At 32.3% G+C, this 23,815-nt stretch overlaps 1 protein-coding gene across 1 annotated transcript; it reads right to left on the minus strand.

Moving 5' to 3' along the window:
* Positions 1 to 902: 902 nt before the first annotated feature.
* LOC125055179 (serine protease filzig) lies at positions 903 to 22,488 on the minus strand. Its single transcript, XM_047657476.1, has 8 exons — positions 22,265 to 22,488; positions 4,527 to 6,679; positions 4,012 to 4,150; positions 3,522 to 3,708; positions 2,979 to 3,163; positions 2,601 to 2,716; positions 1,831 to 1,950; positions 903 to 1,622 (listed from the first exon to the last, which is right to left on the minus strand). Exons 1-8 carry the CDS (start codon positions 22,344 to 22,346, stop codon positions 1,458 to 1,460), a joined length of 3,147 nt encoding a protein of 1,048 aa, XP_047513432.1. The 5' UTR covers positions 22,347 to 22,488; the 3' UTR covers positions 903 to 1,457.
* Positions 22,489 to 23,815: the final 1,327 nt, after the last annotated feature.

The following is a 23,815-nucleotide window of genomic DNA, read 5'->3' on the forward strand; positions in this document are numbered from 1 at the left end:
TTATTTATAACTTACCGCTTCAATACCTTTTAAATTGGAACATGGTGTAATGGTTGCAGCTCCTTACAAACATTGTGTAAAACATAAAACTTGGCGATTAAAAAGAGTGGCGGAGAGTTTATTGCCAGTTCTTCTCTTCCGTTCTACGCCCTAATTAATGTTAATGTAAAATAAGAAGCATTGAATATTTATTTATTTTTTGACATTCATAAGGGTACATTGTGTTACCTTTATGAATAAATGATTTTGATTTTTCAAAAACTTTCCAAAGCTGCAAAAATTTTATTCAAAGTATTTTTAGGAATTGAATCTAGGACCCCTGGTTAGTGGACACTGTGTATAAGACAGAGATATGTGTCCAAAATCATATGTTTAAAACTCCAAACAAGGATTTTTAATATTTATCGCCCATTGTTAGAAGCCCAATGATAAAATAATAAACATGTATTATTAGTACTAGCGGACCCGACAGACGTTGTCCTGCATGATATTTCAAGCGATTAGTATATTAAACAAAGTAAGTCTGCTGGGCAGATTTGTGAATCTAAACCATCCAGGGCGTCACCCAAATTCATACAAAAAAATCATTCAAATCGATCCAGCATTACATCCTCTTTGACAATATTTGAAGCACGCATTCTGTCAATGTTATGTCAAACGCCATAAGGTTACATCAAAAAAGTTTAAATTGTATGGTGGTGAAATATTCTTACATTTTCTAATTTTCCGCGCTTGTCTTAATTTTTTCTTTCATAAGAACCTTTTCCTGACAATAACAAACACAACAAAAAAGAATTAGCGAAATCGGTCCAGCCGAACACGCGTGATGCAGTGACCAAGGGAAATAGGGATTCATTTATATATACCTATATGTATGTATATACACTATAGACAAACCAAAATTAAACTTCTTAAACATTTATTAAATGCAATAACAGTCACTATATTATAATTTGATCTAATTATACCTAAAATATTGCTTTCTTTGAGCAAGACATATCTTACATTAAAATAAATTACTTAATAAATGATAATATACAATAAGATTCATTTTTACAAATGTACTCTCATAAATGCAAAGTAAACTTAATTTTTTTAAATAAATGCAATTTTTCACAGATTTCTTATCGGAATAACATACCAAAAAAATTGACGTTTAATTTTGATTTACATTAACATAAATTTTCAAGAAAATCGCCGACTCAAATCGAGAAACGTTTAGTCCTAAGTAGGCCTTTTCGTGGAAAAAAGCCTCAAAAGCTGCAATCTATTAAGTACGTCAAATAGAGAGCTTAAAAATTAATAATTACAAATTATATTATAAGTGTAGTAGTAACAGGACAAGAATCTCAGATGTTCAAGGGTAATATCGATTGGACATTAAATCAATCGTACACGTCGAATACATAGTTTTTCCACATTAGAAAAGTTTTCAGCACATTGATTAACACACACAATTATTTAACACCAGTTATACTCCTAAGCCAGGGTTTGTAAAAGGTGGTTCTCATGTAGACTCCAGGAAGGAAGGGTGCTGCACATTTTATACCATGTGAGACAGTTCCAACAAGCTGCCAGCGTCCATCGTCGCGTTGCAAAACTAGTGGTCCACCACTGTCACCCTGCAAAATTGGTTTTATGAGTGGTTTAGCTAGAATATATTCTTAATTTTTATAAAAATAAATCAGTGGCGCTACAACCTTTTTAGTTCTGGACCTCAGATTTCGGAATCTGATTCATGATCATTTGTCAATCTAATAGGCAAGTAGGTGATCAGCCTCTTGTGCCTGACACTAGCTGTAATATAACTGTAACTGTAATATAACTTACTTCACACGAGTCTTTCTGTCCATTTGCATATCCTGCACAAATGAACGAGTTGAGGATCTTCTTAGCGTGACCGGCTGTATGGAACATCTCTTGGCAAGCACTGTTCTCTATTACAGGCACCTAGCAAAGAAATATAAAACAATAAGAACTTGTTGACAACAATGCATCTACAACACAATATCTCCTGTGGTGCCTGGTCCAGTCTTCGTCAACCGCTGTCTTCGCCGTATTCTAGGTATCTACTGGCCCGGGAAGATCTCTAACGAGCAACTTTGTGAGCGCTGCCGAGAAACCCTGATCAGCTAGCAGATAAAGCGACGGAATTGAATATGGATAGGCCATACACTCCGATGATATTTTAATTATATCCACAAGCACGCGCTTGATTGGAACCCGCCGTCCTAAGCAAACCTGGCTTCGTAGTTGCAGATGAGGCAAAGGGAGCCGGAAAGACTTGGAGCGAGGTCAAATACGAGGTTCAAGAACGATGTGGATGCCCTCTGCCCCATCTAGGGGTTATTAAGTCAAGAGCCATCTGGGTAGCCTTAATAGAAGTTAGCTGACATGGCCGCAGCATTTTAAGCATTAAGAGATTAGTGAGAGCCATGTTAAAATATAAACCATAAATAAATATATATATAACTAGCTTACGAGCTTACTCGAATTCGATTCATCTCTGATAAATCTGGATTTTGGAAAACTTGTTGGTGTTCAATTTTGGTGTCGGTAGGATGAAAAGGTGAAAAAAAGCCTTCGCCATGCGGCCCTACCTGTACTTCTTGTAGGACAGCTGGTACACCTCCTCCGTATTTTAGACGTCCCCAACCAGTAACTGTTGCTACTCGCCCCGTAACGTCAACGTCGTCTTGCGGCATGCAGATGGGCACTAAACAACAAATTGTCAGAGATTATAAGCGTATACTTTCTAATATACAAAATAATTATTTTCCACTAATGTTAAATAATTTAAGAACATTTTCAGCCTGAAATGGACTTTAGCTAATTAACACAAAGTGAATATAAATGGAAAGTTTTATACATTAAATAAGTAAAAATATTCATAAAATTGAAAATTTAAATTACATTTGTCGATCTGGTATACCAAATAATTGCTCAACAAAATTGACAGGCGTTATTAAATTCCATACCAATATGCGCATCAAATTTAATAGGTGAGTCCAGTTCTAGCAAAGCCAAATCGTTCTCAAAAGTCGCAGCATCATACTGCCGGTGGACAATCACTCGTTTCACGTTCTTCGCTATAGGTCTGCGTGGCTCCACTTCACCAGAGATGTCATTTTCACCGAACACAGCCACGAGAGAGGCTAGGAATCTAAAATATTGGTTAAGTACTGATTGAAGATAATTGCTATTTGCTGAACAGATAAAACGTGCAATACAATATGCGGGAATTATGTTCGTAGTTAATTATTTTTCAATTGTTTTTAGATTATTTCAAAATACTTGTAAAAGTTTCATAATAAGATTATTTCAGTTGTTTATTTTTCACGCTTTATTGGAGAGTTAAACAGATATTTGTGCAATACGTGATTGTTAATTATTGTGAGTTAAAAAACTATAATATTACTAATAAAATAGACATATATGCCCTTATCGTTTTACTGGATTTGTAATATAATGAAGAGGTAAATAAATAAATATTTTTATAAATTATTTTGTATCATACTTACCCAGGTTGACAATGTGCAGCTGTTGTGACATAGCGGCTAGTAATTAATACTCCGCCACACTTGTTCTTCGTGAAAAGACCTAGCCAAGTCGACTCTCTGACCAGAACCTGCCACGGCCACTCTCCGAAACGGGCGTTCTTTCCACCCACAATCCGACCCGACTTTACTAATGGACGCACTCCACACACTGAAAAATAATAATACTGTAAAATAGGTACAATTTAAAAACTTTAATTAAAACTAATAAAAAACCGACAGTTATATAACTATTAAACAAAAAAAAACGTACTTCTTAATATAATAAGATAAAAAATTCTAAATAAAAAAAAAAGAATAAAAAATATATGAATGAGTACGATTAAAGAAACTTTTTTGTCACTTTAAAATTCAAATACTGTCCGAGATCTCGCATTATATGTGTTAATCCACTTAATTGTAAATTAATATTTGTACGACTACATGATCTGTAATAATTTTCATATTTACTAACAGTTTTTATCATTATAGTCAACATTCTGGTCTGCATATAATTCTGTAGTCACATCTTCAGTAGCCTCGGTGACCGTAGTAGTAGGCTGTGTAGTCGTGGTAACTCTTTTGGTTGGGCGCGGCTTTTTTGTAGTCGTCACCTGTAAAAGATATAATAACAGGCGAAGGACCATGTATGTGTAACCATTTAGTTTTTTGTTGATACTTTTAAAGTCGCTCGAACGGTGATGTAAAACATCGTGAGAAAACTGGCTTGCCATAGACCGAAAAAGTCGACGGCGTGTGTCAGGCACAGGAGGCTGATCACCTACTTGCCTATTAGATTGACAATTGATCATGAAACAGATACATATTACTGAGGCCCAGACCTAGAAAGGTTGTATTGCCACAGATTTATTTTATTTTACGTATCTTTTAGTAACGTAACACTTGTGTATAATTAATATCATTCTAGTCGTTAATAGACTATTGATATTGGGTATATCAGACTATGTACGATTGGTTTTGTAAGCTTACCGGCTTTTTAGTAGAAGTAGTAGTAGTTGTTGTCGGCGTTGTGGTAGGTACAGGTGTAGTGGTTGTGGGTCGCCTGGCAGCCGTTGTCAATTTGACGGGCCTTTTAGTCGTTCTAACTGGAGGCCGCTTAGTGGTTGTTAGCCGGATAGGCTTTTTAGTAGTTGGCTTTCTAGTTGCGGGGGTACGCCGTGGTGGCTTTGTAGTCGTCCTAGTAATATTCGGTTTCTTATCTAATATAACAATATCGTGAAGTTCCTGGAAGGTACCTTGCAAACTTCCAACGATTTTGTTCACAAAAAGATTCATTTTCTCATTTAATTTTTCATCCTCCTGCCATGACGGGGTTGAGAAATCTACGTCTATATCTAATTCGTTGTCAATCATTGATATGCTAGTATTAAATACCGATGGATTCGATCCAGTTGCATTGAGCATTGGATTTCTTACAGGTGGGAAGTTGATCAGGTCATCATTGGACGTCTGTAGTTCCGTTTTAAATGTTGTACTATCTGCATACAGTTCATAATTCGGTGTTGATGGACCTGGTTTAGTACTAGCGCGTATTGGGTAAGGTGTTGTTGGCGAAGGTTTTGGAGTTATAACAACAGTTGGTGAAGATGGCTTATCATAAGAGGGTTTACCTACAAATATGTTATTTGTCGATTCGATATGGTTGTTAACGGTAATTTGACTCACTGGCTTCTTATACGGTTCTTGGGATATTTCAATAAATTGTGTCTCTTGAGATGTAGTTTCTGGTTTCGGAGTTTGCAAATTGTTTAATACAATTACAGTAGGTGTTGCACTGGAAAAGTTATCAACAGAAGAGTCGTACGTCTCTATATCATTCGACGGTGTAACTGGCCGTCTCAAGGGGTTCGACCCTGTAACGTAGCTCGTCGATGGGGGCTTTTTTGAAGTAGTTGGTCGTTTAGTGGTTGTTGAGCTGACATAACTGAAAGTTGTTACTGTTTGACCAAATTCACTTGGATCTGTGGGGTATTTATTAAAGGCTTCTATCGCTTCACTAGTAGATTGACTAGGTTTATACACGGGCTTACTTGAAGGTCTTTCTTCATGTGGTATGCTATTTGGAGTAGTATATGATGGCTTTTTAGTAAACGGCTTTTGAGAGTAACCTGCAGTACTTGAATATGGTTTGATTGAGGACGGTTTTAATGTAACGTAATGTCCTGTAGACAAATAATAATTAGGATAACCGCTGCTGTATGTTACAGGCGTAACTGTTGGGCTAGGTGATGATTTCGTCTCCATCACATCTAAGCTAGAAGGTGAACTTACATCTTCTTTCATACTAGGAGTACTTTCGTTCAGCATTTGAATAATACTATCGATAGACACCAGCTCGGGATGTTTTTCGGTCTCTTTAGTAATAGTTGACACTTGAACATAGTTTTCAGTTGTGCTGGTAGTTTTAATTGGCTTAGGCTTGAAGACTGGTTTAAAAACTGGTCGATGTGTAGATACAACTATCGATGGTGATGAGGGAGACGTAGACATAGGAGACTTTGTAGGTTTTGTTTGCATTGACGATATTTGCACGTTAAAGTCTGAGGGTCGCACGATATCGTCTACTTGACTTCCATTTTTGTGGAACAAAACTGTATCTGCTGCATTATGATCTATAGTGCTATGTGTATACAGGTTTTCTGGTTTCGGTTTTATGTACACAAAGTTATCCTTAGGTGGTGTGCTTAGTAAAGAATTAGTAATTTGACTGAAGCCATCTGAAAGTATTTGTGCCTCTGTACTGAAATCCTGCTCAGCCTTCATGGTTGACGTAGCTACGCTAGGCTTATACCCAGGTGTTATAACTGGTTTAAAGCTGTTATGCCATGCACTAAGTTGCTCTCCATCATAATCATCAGTTTCTGTCTCCGGATCAGGGTAATCTAAATAGCTCGTCATTACAACACCCGGGCCTTTTGGAATGTGGGACTGGCTGTCTGATTTAAGTTGACAACAAGCACCAAATAGGAAACCATCCATACATGAACCTACAACTTCTCCTCCGCGTCTTACACATTCGTGGTTGAACATGCATATTGTGTTTCCTCTATTATATTTTGCCGCTCGGCTTGCCTTGCAGTGAGACGGTGTTATTCTATAGCCACCAAAAAGTTTTCTTCCCTCTGGAACAAAAACATTTTACGTTTAAGATACATTGAAATCAAGATAATTTTTCAGATCTAAATCACTTTTAACAATACTTTTAACGGTCATCCATCCAATCCTAATTCATTTAATGTAAGTGCTAACATAATGAAAACTAGTCATATTCGCCGTAAGTGACGTTTTTATTATACTAATAAAAACGTCACTTAACCACGTACATATTACTTAGATTTAGGAAAAATGTATTTAAATAAAATCATAATATTCAAACTTTAAAATAATGCGAACTTAAGTCAACGAATTTTAGCTGTCCACCAGTAGAATTTTATTTCTACAAGCTCAATTAACACTAGCATAACGAAACATCGGGTTAGAATAGGTATGTGAATCAAGAATGATATCGAACACTGTCCAACACAAACAAAATATATGAAACCGACGCAAAGGGTGTCTACCTCATACCATACCCCTATTGAAAATCCTACAAACACATATAAGTTGCATATTATGATACTAAAACTATTTGACAATTGGCAATTTCAAATTTGAATCTTAAGTCAAAAGCGCGTCTCTGAAATATGTTAAAACTTCGACAGAAAAAATAATTTGACAACTGTTTAGATTTAGATTTTAGAGCAAAAAAACCAGTGGCACTAAACACCTAATTTTTCAATGTTCCGTGCCTGACACACGCCATCGCATCGCATGCCGGTTTCCTCACAATGTGTTCACCGTACGGGCGAGTGTTAACTGGACAAAACATCCACAGTGGACGGCCGGGCCGTGATTCGAACGGTGACCTCAGGTTTTAGAGATACCTGCGCAAGCCATAGTGGCTCACTGCATTTAAAAACATAAAAATTAAAATACATGGCTAAACATAGCACTGCCATATTTTAAGAAGTCAATAATTTCACCACTTAGTCGTAACTTGTAAAGTAAATATACGAATTAGTGCAGACATAATAAGTTATTTTTGACGGCGCATAATCATGTACTGTGAAAAAATGTAAATTGCTTGCAATTTTGAATCGTTTACATTAAAATATTTCATGTTTTCGGTGAAAACTTGTTAAGAAAGTTTGGGTTGCTGACGGGTTTAACTTTCTTATCAAGATATTTTGTGCAAGGGAAATTGTATATAGAAGCCTACAAATTGTTAAGCGCGAAACTAAATAAAATACCAGCTTTTATTTTGCAGGCGGTTTATGTATTTAAATTACAAAGATAGAATTCGAAAAATAAGTAGAGAAAGTGGTGTATTGTATAAAAATAAAATAAATAAAATAAAATAATATATGTATTTTAATTAAAACCTTCCCTTTTTAGCAATATTCAAGTATCATATTTATTTTTTATTATATTTATTCTAGGAATATATAATATTAACGATTAGATAATAACTAAAAATGGCCGAGATCTATTAAATCTATTTACATTTATACACCATAACAATACGCTTTCAAACAGTTTAAGAGCAATATGCACTGAAAAGTATTATAATTTATTGCATAATAATTAGTAAAACAAGTTTGAATCGTTAGTGAAAAATTTGTTTTCAAAGTGGTTAGAAATGAAAGAGCGTCTGAAGAAGAAAAGACGTTGGTCGAAGAAAGTGCTAAACATATACTATATATAATAAACAATTGTGATTACGTAAGCACAAATGATTTTCCAGTAAATAGTAATAATGTAATTTCGTTGGTTACAGCGAATCCATTAAATTGTCCGGTCCGCTTTCACTGATATTACAATTTCTATTCTCACCAAACTAATCGAAAATATTGTTTGAGGAAAATGGTAATATGAAAGTGCAATGATTGAATTTTCAGAACAAATAAGTGGTTGTTTACTAGTTAAATATAACTATAGATTATTTTATATCATAAACTGACTATAAAACTAATATAATGTGGCATCTTTTCTAAAAGATCAAAACACAATTGAATTATTTTTTTCATGTTTGTCTATTTTTCATTCTTTAGTATAATTGTTTGTTGTTGTATATTATTTATGCTAGCTGTAAGATTACGAAATCAATAAATACATATTAAAAACGTAAATTTGTGTAAAAACACTATAACAGGTAAGTTTATTATATTAAAATACTTTAGAAGTAAAATAACTTTGAATAATGAAGAAACTTTTATCGTCGATATTTAAAAAAAACTATAAAATTTTAAAAAACATATATTTTTGGATCCAAATATACATACACGTACATAAGAGTTGTCTGAAACTTGTCTATGTACCCGAATTTTCTGTTTGAGTTTTTTTTTGTCATTTTTCTTGTTTATTTTACAAAACTGTTTATTTACTCTACATATTCTATGTTTTGCGGTTAAATACATTATTAAAATAAGAGATATTCATAAAGAAAGTGATGCATGTTCGAATTGAATGAATTCAGCCATATTGTTCAGTCGTTCAGTGTTTAATTCAAAAATCGGTATCCTTTCACCGTCCCTATTAAATCGAAAGTGGTTCCGTTGCGAAGTGAACCACGTTTAGCATTCCGTCCGTGAGACATCCTGTCCGCGACCTTTAAGAATTCTTGATGAAACGTTTCCTACTTTATCTTTGAGTGTTCACAAGCATATTCTTAAAACAGCAGCGAGCAGTGTTGGCCTAGTGGCTTTAGCCTGCGACTCTCATACCTCGTGAGATCGTAGGTTCGATCCCTGGCTATGCACCAATGGAATTCCTTCTATGTGCGCATTTAATATTTGCTCGAACGGTGAAGGAAAACATCGTGAGGAAACCAACATTCTTAGAACCAAAATGTCGACGGCGTGCGTCAGGCACTGGAGGCTGATCATCTACTTGCCTATTAGATTTTTAAAAAATTATCATGAAACAGATTCAGAAATCTGAGGCCAAGACCTAAATAGGTTGTAGCGCCACTGATTTATTTTATTTTTTTATTCTTAAAACAAGAAAAACAAAGTTACTCCTAGTTTTGATAACATGAAACAATACCAAAAATTACTTGAATTCCGATTATTTTCATTTCAATTTGTGTCTTAGAAATATAATTGAGTACATTACTTTTGGGCGATTTTAATAGTGATGGAGTTAATTTGATCATATAATATATTGTGGACTGCTACGTGTTTAAACCCATTTATTCAATAAATGATGCTCAACAACTCCCTAATGCAATAGTAATAGTGATCACGACTTCACTTTTCAGCTTTTATTCGCGCGATCCCAAAGCGATATCAGGATATACATAGAAATTGCATACAACAATGTCAGGATAGCTTTCGCTATTGGATGTTATATAGTACAAGCTGAGATGTATGTTAATTACAATACAATTACATATACAACGTTAAGTGAACATATTTTCGGAAAACAGCTAGAAACCAGTAAGGATAGTAAGGAGGGACCAAGTTTACAAAACCTGGACATAAAAGTCTTACGGTATACAACAAGCTGACTAAAGCTAATGGACTCTTGCCTACCGTCATCTGCCACATATAAATATACATTAGTACTTGGGACATAAGGAAATTGCACAGGCTCTAATTAAAGATTTAAGTTGGCGCCTGGTAGATAGTACCGGTAAACCCAGAGCTGGTGCTTTCCTCGCTCAACAAATAAGTATCGCAATACTCGTACAGCGAGGAAATGCTGCCAGCGTTAAAAGTGCTCAAGGACCAAACTTTTTAAATATGTTTTATTTTATATTTTGTCTGGTCACTATTTACGGCAGGATCGATTCATGAGCCTGATAGACTCTTGCACATGGGCCTAAGCCAAGTGAACACAGGTTTTAATTTGTTATGGTTATCTTGTAGAATGTTGCGGGTTATTCTAGCCATATTGAATATTGCTTTTTAAAGGATGATATGGATTTCGAGCCATAACAATTTGATAGCTTCGTGTAACTGTTTATTATTGTTACTATGTAGGTTAAGAATATTGTAAATACTGTATATTTGTGTATTAGTAGCATTTTACTTATAAATGGAAATATTAGTTTTTTTAATACTACTATACTTTTTTTAAACATACCAGATTTTTCTACTTCTCCTAACTATAAATGGTATGTTTATGTTAATGCCTAACTGTTGTTGTCTGTTGCTTCGTCCTTGGGTTAAGAAATTAGGAGAAAGTAGATGAAGACATTTGACTCATACGAATTAGGATCTTTATAATTCTCTTTATACAAATATATGGAGGTACCACTATGTCTGTGCCACTTTCACCAACATTCAGACCTCTGAACTGCTATGATACAGCTTAAAAGCCTTAAAGAGAAAAGGCATGTAATAATGGTGCTATATGTATATTCATTTCCTTTAAAGCGTCCACTCTTTCCAGAGTAGTTGTGGTGAGTTGTTGTGAAGTTCGGTTATATTAAACTACCGCACCGCCTTTACTGACCCGTAAACCTTGAAAAGTTATATACTTGAATCATTCTCGGTATTCGTGAAAACCGCAATAAATTTCGTGCAATAATTTTTGAGTTTATCGCGAATAGAAAGACACAGCGGAGGAGTTGATTATATATAATGGAAGTCGCTCAAGCTCTAGAACTTTTCTCAAGAACTCATATTTCTCATCGTAAAGGCAGCATCTTTAAGAAATGTTTTCGTTCGACTTATTTTGTAAATATTTGAAAAAGTCTCTTAATTTTACGGCTATATATGACACTCAAAAATAAATTTCTAAATCAATTCAGTAGATCCAGAGATTAGCCCCTACAACCATACAATCTGTATCTCTTTATAATATTAGCAAAGATAACGTAATTAACTAATAACTATATCTCACATTATAAACTTCAACTTAACCTCACCGGCTGTTTGAGAATTATAGCATTGGCTATCGCAGCTGTTAAGGTATAGTTATAAATAAATAAATGTTTTAAAAAAAATTGCTGGGGTATTCGAATAAAAACGCATTAATTTATGCTATCTAAGCTTCATTTTCATATAAAAGAAAACGCAGTTTAAAATCTTAAGTATTTTAAACAACATTTATTTTAATTTATAAAGTCTCTAGTTTTTTATGATTCAGTTAACATAGTGCTGAGTGTAAAATATATAGTAAAGAAGTGTAATGCTATACTGCGTTGATAGTGTAACTTCGCCAAATGATGCCTACATATATACCCACTCCATTTCTACCTACATATAACTTTCTACATTACCTATGGTATTTTTATTGTCACGTAAATATAATAGTCAATCGAAATTGAAATCGAACTAAAACTTTCGCTAAAATATACTATTTTCAAGACAACATGACACTTTCTTTATTGATTTGGTGTATTGTATTGCAATTGACGCCATATGTTAGTAATCCTGGTCCTGGATAAGACTCACCGAAACAATATTTCAGGTCTTCTAAAATGAAACAAACGAAGAAACGAGTCCGCTATTGGTTGTGGGGCTTCAAACATATTTCTACACAATCTATAATTGAGACCGGTGTAACATCAATTAGTCACACTAAAAGTGAATTTTCCCATTTTTGGTTCTGACATAAGTATTTCGCGGAAGAGAAAGTTATTTTTCTGTAACAATTACGTGTTATTATTTTTAGTCATGCAAATGTTTGAGTCATTGACCGAATACGGAAGCTTTAAAATGAAACTGAAATTTCCTCAATCCTTGTAAAGAAAGAGAATTTTTGGGTTAGAATCTGATTTCTTGAGTGTAAATGAGTGCGACTACTAAACTGACTTTAGCGCGTTTTAGATTTGATCAGTCCACCACCAGCTTTCATCCCTTCGCCTGTTTTAAACGTATATACATTTTATGTATGTAAGATCTGTATATAATTAAAAAAATTTATAAGTGGTCTGACTTCCGTCTTTCAAACTAATACTTTTTGTTCCTCCAATTTTTTTTAATTTAACTCAGAACATCGTATACACACACGTAACACAATACGTAGAATAAGTTCTAATTGAGCCATAGAGGCGATTTAATGAAAGTTTCCTTTTGAAGCCATAAACTTTTTCTCGCTTTTCTCTATGCAATGGGAATATCGGTACACGGAAGCACAATAGAGATATTCTTGAAAGATGCTAATTAACTGTGAAACGATGTGATAATTGAATGTAACCGATTTCAAAGATACGGTTTCTTTTCCTTAGAAGCTACGCCTACGATTTGTATCGCTTTGAAAATTTATTGTTCTATCAATTTTAATAAGGCAAAAGAAGATATACTTAATATACACGCTTAAACTTAGTATATTAATTCATTTTAATAGAATAGGTACTCAACCCATGCCATACAAGTTAAGTGTAAAGTCAAATAAGTTGCCAATATAGCGGATATAGAATATTTATAAATTAAATGAATATAGCTATAAAATAAAAGAACACATACGCCTCAAACTGAAATCCTTCTTCTTCGTGGTTTTGATAACGGTAAATATAAAAACATAATAATGTTATGGTGGTACAATCTAAAGTTCTATACATTATGATAGTAAACACGTCACATCATTATAGTAAATTTTATATTACAGTAGAACCTCGATAAGATAAAGTCCAAGGGAAACACAAAATATTTTATGTTATAGAGGTTTTAAGTTATCAAGGTTCTATGTCAGGTAAAGGTTAATATAGAGGTATGTACATGTTTCTATGTACCCTTCCTCCCATTTTTACTTGAATGCTTTAGAAGGATGGAAAATTAAATATGTAATCATATTTATTCACATTAAAAATAAAACAACAACTAAAGGTTTAGTCTACTTAAAAAAATCTGTGATTTTCTTTTGTTTTAAAAAATTCACTGTTTCTAAATCGATTTGATTTTCAATGACAAATAGAGAGGAGAATACATTAACACATTAACTTATGATGCAAGTAAGTCGTTGTCACAAAGCTAACCGCCGCAAAGCTTTGAAGAATTTAGATAAAGCAAACAATAGGTAATGTATTGTTTACGTTAACAATACATTAGTAAACACGTGCAAGCAATAAATACCGAAACCATTTGTTTTGACACTCTTATAAAATGACTCATTCACAAACAATTTTATGTTATAGAGGTTGTGGAAACATTTCTTTTAGTTACTGAGGGCCTATACAGACATTATTTATTTACGTTATAGAGGTTGCGTATTTTAAGTTATAGAGGTTTTGGGCTCTGATGGGAAGGGAACATAGTATTTTTTGAAGTAACAGAGGTTTTTATGTTACCGAGGTTTACGTTATCGAGGTTCTACTGTATTTGTAGAGATAAAATATCACATTATTAAAATATATTATAAAGTTATCAAATTAAAATTAATTATAATGCTTCACGCAAATAATCATTAATAGATTTTTTTTTCAAAAGTATAGATTTTTACAAACTCTAGTAGGAAGATGGTTTAATGTTTTTGGTAAACCTTGATTGCTATACAAAAGGCGTTTTTCCTATACAATTAAAGATACATTTTTGGCACATACAAAAGGTGTTTATCTTATACAATTTCAGATTATTTTTCGGCACAGCCTAATCTAAGTATATATATATAAATAAAATGAATCGCATAATATTTAGGTACGCGCAAAAGTGGAAAACGGCTGGACCAATTCGAGTGTTATTTTTATTTATTCCTTAAACTCGGAGGAACGGGTTTATTTAGAAGAAAAAAATAGAAAAGTATATCTATAAAATAAATGAAAAGTTTTGTTTTATTTAGTACTAAATTTTTTGCCGTAAAAGCGATAGTCTTGAAGGATAGTAAAATGTTCAACATAATATGGAATATGTAGCTACAAAAAAGGTGGCTAAGTAAAAAATCATATTAAAGCGAAACTAAGTTCGCAGAGCACTTGGTTTTTAATAATAATATCGAAACTATTTCATGCTTATAACATAAAAATCAAATTCATTTTTGTTACAATTAGTTTGTTCTTGTTATGACAAAGTTACCAAGTACTTTAGTACAGTTGTTCGTTAATAAAAGAATTATAGGGTAAAATCTCCGTTATTAGTAAGTTACACTTCTCAGTAGTATTTTGAGGTTAATTTTAACTTTTTCTTACTGTTATTTGTTTCTATGAATAAGATAATCATCTTGTAAACTAGTTTAAGCTCTTCTCACGGTGTGGTTTAATTTAATACAGGTTAATTTTAATCTCAGGTTCTATATTTAACCTTTATTAAAACCACTTCTTTGAGTATTATGAAACTGTTTTGGTTTGTTTTTCTTTATTTATATACTTTGTGGACTATATTTTTTTGTGTTTCATTATATTTTATCCATTTAGACGGTTCTTGGTAGATTGGTTTGGTTGGCTTGGTTTTTTTCTTATATTACAATATTACGTATGCTGTCGTGTACTAAAAATAAAATAGGTAGAAAATATGATTAAAAAACATTTTATTAAAAATGATTGAGAGTTATAATCTTATAATTTTTTTATCTGCTTATGTGCCTAGAAATCTTTATTAATCTATCGACAAACAACAGACGTAAACATCGATAAAATATAATTAGGTCGGTCGGACGGTCACCTGATGTGAGGTGATAGCCACCCATGGATATAATAATACCAGGGGGATCGCGAGGGGACCTTTAAAGAATCAAACTACATGAAGGGGTAGATTTAGATTCACTTACCATATATATATATGTTTTTATAATGGAGGAGTAAAATTATTGGAATCGCTTTAATTCAGAATTTGTGAATTTCCATAACTCATGTTATTTTGCTACCTAGGTAACACTGAAAATGTTTAGAAAACTAAAAACGGTTTAATGTAGAAAGTTGCCAATACTTTTATTGTTTTTCGAAGTAATCTCCGTTCCTCTCTACACATCGTCGCATTCGATGGAACCACTGAGAAAAGCAGTGGGCCCATTCTTCCATAGAGGTCTCTTCTATGGCATTTTCGTACACTTTCACCGCATCTTCAGGGCTCGTAAAGCGAATACAATGAACCTAATCATTTTGACGTATAACAAGAGTTTTAGATTTGCCGCCAATTCACAAAAACAAATGATAAATGAATGCAATATGCTACATTAGGTTACCAAAGAGTTCTAAAATTGAAATTCAAAAAAAGTTTTCATTAGCAATGTTTCTAACTGGCCAGTTCTAAACATTTTCAGTGTTACCCACGTATAATATCAATTAAAAAGTGTGTGTATAGCTAGACAGTGACCAGATTCCGTGTCATGATCCATCCATTAATAAAATCAGGTTTATATAAAAGCTCTTAAAAATTGCCAATTACAGAGCTGTCTCTAACCACGATACTATAAATTACAGACAGAATTTCATATATATATAAATACTTCTAGATATAAACCAAAAAGTTAATTACAACGAAGATTCATGAAAGTAACTTAATGTATGAATAGATGATTTTCAATAATAGCTTAGCATACCGTAACGAGACAGGCACGCGTTTCTAGTATGCTCTATTTATCATCTAGATATGCTTCCGTTTTAACGTCTAGATGATATAACATATATTAATAGTTCCTCTTAAGAATCGGAAAGAGAAAATCGGAAGAAACATGGAATTCGAAACACCTTATTTATTAATTCACAAATCTACATAGACTATTCATACACTAAGCCAATACAATCTCGGAAAAAAATAAAATATATAATATACACAATATCACTACTGTGAACTCTGCGAACATACAAAGATGTCGATAGTGTCGGAGGGGCAATCAGTAGCAACGACTTTGTTAACGGGAATCTAGGCAACAGACTGGTTCTAGCCCTTGGTATCGCAAACAACCTTGGCCATCGCCGTCGCACATATCCCATAGGTACAAAGAAACCGAGTTCTTGAAGTACACTTGGGTTGCTTACCGACCCCCACAAGACTTTTAGTAGTACGTATTGTTACTAATTTATTGTACCCATCCCTAAGACGAATGTTTGAATTTAAAACTAATATGAGGGTATTTAAGTTGATTATATCTTGCTACATCGGTTCCGCCACAAATGTTTGTGTGTATTAATAAACACGCTGTTTTTAATAGATTTTAAAATGCAATGCAACTAAGGGTTGTACATTATATCATAACACTATTTTTATCTTTACAATGTGTTTGATGTTTAATTTAATACTATTAGCCGGAAGATTATTAGCCTGCAATGTTATTTTATTACTTCAATGTTATGTTAACTGTAAATTAACGCTGTGTCAGTTTTTAAAAGTTAAGGTAAACTGTTATAGTTAATTAATAAACCAATGTTATATTTTGATATTTGGTGCGAATACCATATTTGTAATGAAAGTAGGTTCACTTTTTATTTAACTATTTTAAAGTTTCGTTTTATGATAATTTCCCGTTAGGTTGGCTATCGCATTATATTATTCCAATTATTCATAAAAAATGGATCAGTTTAATACCGATTTCATTAAAGTACAAACCTCTTTTCATGACAGCGCAAAGAGAACATTTTACCGAAAGAAAGCTTTACTTAAAATAGTTTAATATGACTTATTTAGTTTTTATGAACATCTTTTCAATTAATAAATACATACTATATTTTCTCGAGATTTAAATTTCGGTCTAATCCATAAAGTATTTTTCTGTAATTAATTATACTGACACGAAAATTCCAAATTTTCAGTGCCAATTTTAAACATTTAATATGATACAAAGCGATTACGATTATGTTAACAGTTTTAAATAAATAATTAGTACACCGCAATAAGGTCTTCAAAATTTTCAATATTAAAAAGTCAGATGGAGAAATTTCTAATTCAATTCGAATTGCAGTAAATTACTAAACTGTCATTAACTAAAAAGATTTTCGTACCAATGCAATGGTTCACTGCAATTTTGTTCCTATAAATTTTAGATCGTGTAACTTTGTATTAAATGTAAATCATCGCAAATATGTGTAGAAGTGCCGGTATTAATCATCATGCACTATTTAACTAATAACCGCTAACTATCAGTTAATTCTAACTGAACATTTGTTTAATGAAATTGAAAACTTAATTAGCGTCGGCTTTGGTACAGTTTTACGATAACATCTGAAGATAAACGCTTAATTGTAGATAAGATATAAATTAATAATTTCTAATGAAAAATCTTTAAAATAGCAATTTCGGGTCTTCGAGAATCGGTGAATTTCTACGAATATGTTTCCGTGTGTTGGAAATTATATACTAAACAAAAAGATTGTCAAAGATATACAGTCAATTCAGACTTAAATTATCAAACCAAGAGCGTTTGTTTAAGGTACTTAACGTTTAACCACTGAACTATGTTGCTAGCCAATATTTTATATACCTACTAAGCTAATCAAGGAAAATATTAAGCTACTCTTAGTTTCTATTTTAAAAAAGTTTTTAATAGTTATAATTCAAACTTCAAAAATTTACTCTTCAAATTGAATAAAATTTGAAATTTACCGTGTTTTTACAATTCCTGCTTGGAAACTGAAAATTCAGGCTTCTTATTTTATCCACAACGAAGTCATAGGGGTCTTAAATGGCCTGAACTGCTTCGATAAAGGATCGTACGGCCTTGATTTTTCCCTCGATTTGGCCGCAAAGCCGTGCCCCCAGAATTTTAAAATTAAAATCTAAATTTTAAAAATAAAATCTGCGACCCATTAGATCTAAAACTGACATTCTGAAAATAAGAAGCTTCAATACGATAGTTTTCACCGGTACATATTATTACCATAATAACTTCTAAACAAATATGTAGCACTAAGATTTTGTGATTCACCAAAATACTCAATGCCTAAAAAGCGTCTCTCAATAATACATAACGTTAGTACAATAAGAAACCTTAACCTAGAGAAGCACATTTCTACTTTAACACAGTTTTCACTTTCAGTGACCCGCGTTTGCTTTCAACATCAACTTTTTGTCTTGAAGTGTTTTACACATTGCGAATAGGTTATATATTTTGTTTTTTCTGGAGTAAAAACTTTTTGCACTGCCTATTAAATCATACGGATGGTAAAAAAATATAAAAACTAGATTAACTTAAATTTGAATTTAGTATACCCCACAGGTTTTCGCAAATGTCGCTTTTGTTTCTATGTATACCCATAGACTTTTTGTCTTGGATTGTTTTACACATCGCGACGAATTTCGAAATATAGAGTTTTTCGAGTAAAAACTTTTTGCGCTTAGAGCACAGACTATTAACCATGAAGGTGGTAAAAAAATAAAAAGCAGATTGACTTAAATTTGAATTTAGAATAGCCTACAGGTTTTCGCAAATGTCGCTTTCGTTTCTATCTATACCCATAGATATAAACAGGGAAGGCATCCTCAGACTTACTTTGAACCATGAAACTATCATAAGGAAAAGTGAAAAAGATGTTTGTATTTAAAGTAAACAATCTACGAACTGTATGCTTGGTAAGCCCTTGTAAGGTACAATGGATGTTTATCTGGTCGTAATGTTATTTTAATGATCCCACAGTTAATCTTTTGTCTCGTCCTTATAACGGGATATATCGAGTACACGAAAATACTTTGTTACTTTAACAAGGTAATTAATTTTTTGTCAGTATCTGCCTTGCTTATTTAATTTCTTGATGATGAACATTGCTTTAAAAAAATAATTTACGTGTTAATTGAAAATACATTATATTATATAAGCTATCTTTGTAATGTATATATTTTTAATTTAAACTATCGTGAAATATGTTTAAAAGAAATAATAAGAATATCCATAGCGCTTAATTCCCTGCATCATAACCACATTCCACATACACATTCTGACGTATATATCCACATTTTCATACCATCACACAACACATATATTACAGTATACAGTATAATTATTTTTTGTTATATCTAATTTAAGTAAGCATATTATTAGTATACAAAAATACAATATAAAAACTATCAGCGAACTACATTTACCCGCAGAAGTGTACAATTAGCACATATAACCACACATTGAAATACACCGGTCAAATGACATGGTTCACTTACTGATAATAAGTGTTATAAAGTAATAAATCCTTCCTGCAACATACTGTGAAAGTAAATGGCACTTTTGTATTTGATGAATTGTATTTATAAATACAAAAGTATTTAGTGTTTCAGTGTTTTATAAATCTGGTACTCATCATGGTTAGACAAATTAGATTTGAGTGACACCAGTGGCAGGAAGACAAATTTAACTGATTATGGTAGTAAGTAGATGCAGTAATATAATAAAGAGAGCTTATTCTTATCACACTTCACATACGAACCAATGGATTTTTCACACAATTACACCAGCTCGTACAGTCGTACAGTATAGGCAAACATCATAAGAAAGCAGGCATGTTTTAAAATTCATCGATGTGTGCCAAAGAAAGCTAAATAAAAATGCTACCTACTCATTGGATGATATAGAGAACGTTTATATTTATTGATTTTTTATCTATAGTTGCTGGAGCCCACGAACAAAGGCTCCACCAACACGTGAATGTCGACGATATTTAAACCATGGGCCTAGTGATTAAAAAAAAAAAAAAATAAAAAATAAAATATGTTTATTATGGAACATAAGATACATGTATCACTTATTCCACGTCATTAAATTTGAAGGCATCCCTACTCATCGGCAAAGAAGACAGAGGGTGTAGGCCGAGAGAAAAAGCCGGCGTAAAAAACTCTCGGTACTCTTTTAAAACAGCAAATCATCAAACAACACTTATTTATAACAAATATCGCAAATTAATTAGAAGTAGCCTGTCTAGCACTAGTCCCAGGCCCTTTTATCAATTAGATAATCGTTGACTTTATAGTAAGCCTTTTTACACAGCTTTTCTTTAATACATTTCTTAAATTTATTGAAAGGCAGTGATAAAAGAGCTTCTGGGATTTTATTAAAGAAGAGTATCCCTTTCCCCAAAAAAGAATTACTAACTTTAGATAGTCTAGTACGGGGAAATTGCAGCCTGCGTTTGTTCCGTGTATTAACATTGTGCGTATGTTCTATTCTAGTAAACTTATCACTATTTTTGTATACATACATAATATTTTCATAAATATATTGCGAGGGAAAGGTAAGTATATTAATTTCCTTGAATTTATCTCTAAGAGATTCCCTACATTTTAAATTATAGATTGCACGAATAGCCCTCTTCTGCAGGATGAAAATATTGAAAAAAAAAATTGAAAAGGAAAAAACCATTCAAATTAGTGAATTAGCTTAAGTGCTAAATAGTGGTATGTGAAAAAATTTACAAGAACGGTGTCTTCCTCTTAATCCATAACTAGGCGATTAAAAAGAGTGGCGGAGAGTTTCTGGCCAAGAGTTCTCCTTGGCAAGAAATTCTCTCTCCGCGTGCATGTTGAATTTAGAATCAATTCTGTTGACCTTTTGAAAATCTTTTCTGTTGACGAACATATGTACTTGGTTGCATATATGAATAATAAAATTTTGAGTTTGAGTTTGAATAGAGACTGTAAGACACTTTCTTATGTTAAATATCCTTTTAAGTAAATTAGATTAGTTTTAAATTATTAGCCTTAAGTTGTGATGATAAACGATGTCTGTGCAGAGACAATTTATTAAAAAAAAACTCCGATTAAAACCTTAAAACTAGTGTTATAGGTGATTTTTCGTATAGCTTAACCGAACCGTTATGAAAAAAACCTCACGATCGGTTAGCACCGGTTTTTAGCGACTGCGCTGATTTCGCTTAATTAGCTCAAAACAGTTTAAGTTCAACGACCTTTATAATGAGACTGAAGTTCATGAAATATTGATTTGTGCGTATCTTATTAGCGTAAAGTGTTTAACTGGTGAATGTAAATTGAATTTATCGTATTTACTCGAAGTTACTTTTTCTTATTCTCGACGCTTATTCGGGTGAAGCGTGAATTTTAATTGAACATATAGTCATTATTACAAGAGAAGAGAGGAGTATGAAAGAGAAGAGAGGAGAAAGAAATTATACTCAATAAATGTAGTAGTAAATATACTTAATCTTTTTTTAGTTTATTTGATCAAATAATATTATACCTATGTAAACACCTAATAAATTATGACAGAATTAATGTAATGAAAAAGAAAAAGTATTTGCATTATAATGTGTATTTTAATGTACTTTAGTTAGTAATATTTTTTAGTTTTGACAGTCTATTTAAAATAATAGGAAATATATGGTAAATTTGTCGAATCACTGCACCACAAATCACACACCTGCGAATTTTATTCTACATATTATCATCATTCGGCAATGGTGCATCATGCAATAATGTGGTGGCACGCTCTTTAACCCTATAAAATTAATTAAAACATGATTTGTGAAATAAATGAAGGACAAATTATTGGCTTAAACTAACCAAATCACAAAGATCATGTAATATTATCAGTTATTTTCTTTTTTTTTTACATACAAATCGTAAAGAATAATAGAAAAATTGGAGCTATTTTAGGGTGGAACCGTGATTCGATAAATTTACCAAATATATTGTTAATCTGTATTGCAAAAACTAAAATCTGCAAGTTTCATATGAAAAAGCTCAACGCGCGGGCAGCTTCTATAATAATTATTACTTTTATTTGAGTAGCTATATATTATTTTCAAATATAATTAGATAACTAATAGTAAAAAAATGTGTTTTATATATTTTAATGATAAATAGTAAAATAAATTATCTGTAAACAAAGTCAGACCTTAAACTAATAAATACCTCTATCAAACTCCTGAGCAGCCCCAAAAGAATTCAAAACAATGAACACTAAACACACCCTCACACACACACGCGCTGTCATTTTGACAGTTATCTTAATTTTCACTCAAAACGACCATGCATATTTTACTTTTTTATTTTTACGCCGGCATAACTCCGACATGTCACAGGTCTGGCGTCTGCACTCAGTCACAACTTAAAGCCTACTAGCCGACTGACCAACTTAAACATTGTAAAGAAACACATATTACTGCATAACATAACAATAAAAACGTCTTTCGAACCATGGTAATCTTTCGAAATTTAACTTTATGCAACAGTAATAGAGGTTATATTGGCATGTTGAAGGTTGGGAAAAACAACCTTACACTGTAGTAAGAAAAGTCGCTAAACAAGTGAACGGTGAAATGAGAAATTGTGAGACCGATAGTGACAGAAGGAGACAGATAGACATTTCTTTTATCGGCCACTGTGTGTTTGAAGTATAGACTATTTATTTACTTTTTATTGAATTCACTTAAGAATATATTTAAGTAACTAAATTTGTGTTTATTCCTTTAAATACAATAAAACACAAATACACCGATTTGGTTTTACTTAAGAAAACAGTTTAAAGCATTCGAATGACATAATGTTAAATGATAGGACAAACCTGAAACAACTGTTGTTCGCCAAGAATCGAACTTAGATGTTAATTAAAAAATGTTGTCAAAACTACGGGAATCCGCATTTAATTTACACCGCATATATACATAATTTATACATAATGAATTATCAAATTATAAAACTATATTTATTGTTATAGGTTTTTTTCAATTTAAAGAGACAATGTTCACTATATAAGTAGTCAACATCTTAAACACCGGATGGTTCTCACTTTTTTCAAATGAAACATTTATGACATAATTTTTAAAAAATGTCCCACTTTTTGTCCCGTTTTTATTACAGTGAACTCTTTATGTAAGGAATGGATAGAAACAACGGTTAATGATTTCTATAAACTACTATACAATAATTTAACTATTACAGATGTTTACATTATTTACATTTATATTACATTTTTTACATTATTAATCAATTTATATAAATATAGGTTGCATTTCTCGAATTTCATGTACGAGTAACTTGTACTCTACAAAAGAAATTAAAAAAAATCACTTTCTTCATTCTACTAGAACATAGTTTTGTATAATTACTAATAAATTCAAAGGTAATATTAAATTTCTTGCTTGGTTTAAATACATATATCTAAAATTACAAAATGCTACCCTCATGATAACAATCGGTCATCTAAACGAAGCTTTCGCTGAAGGTTACAAAGTTTCTAGTGATGTCGGTCGATAACTTCGATATTAAATATTTTATTTTAAACAATATACAGGCGCTATTTAAAGACTTTAGTTGGCACCTGGTTGGTACCGATCACCCAAGAGCTGGTGCTTTCCTCACTCAACGAATAAGTACCGCAATACAATAAGAAATTCCAACATTGAAGGTTGACACAGAAACCAAACTTTTTAAAATGGTTTTTAATTTTGCATTGTATCCCTT

This window comes from Pieris napi, chromosome 13 (assembly GCF_905475465.1).
Source record: "Pieris napi chromosome 13, ilPieNapi1.2, whole genome shotgun sequence".
Classification (NCBI taxonomy): domain Eukaryota; kingdom Metazoa; phylum Arthropoda; class Insecta; order Lepidoptera; family Pieridae; genus Pieris; species Pieris napi.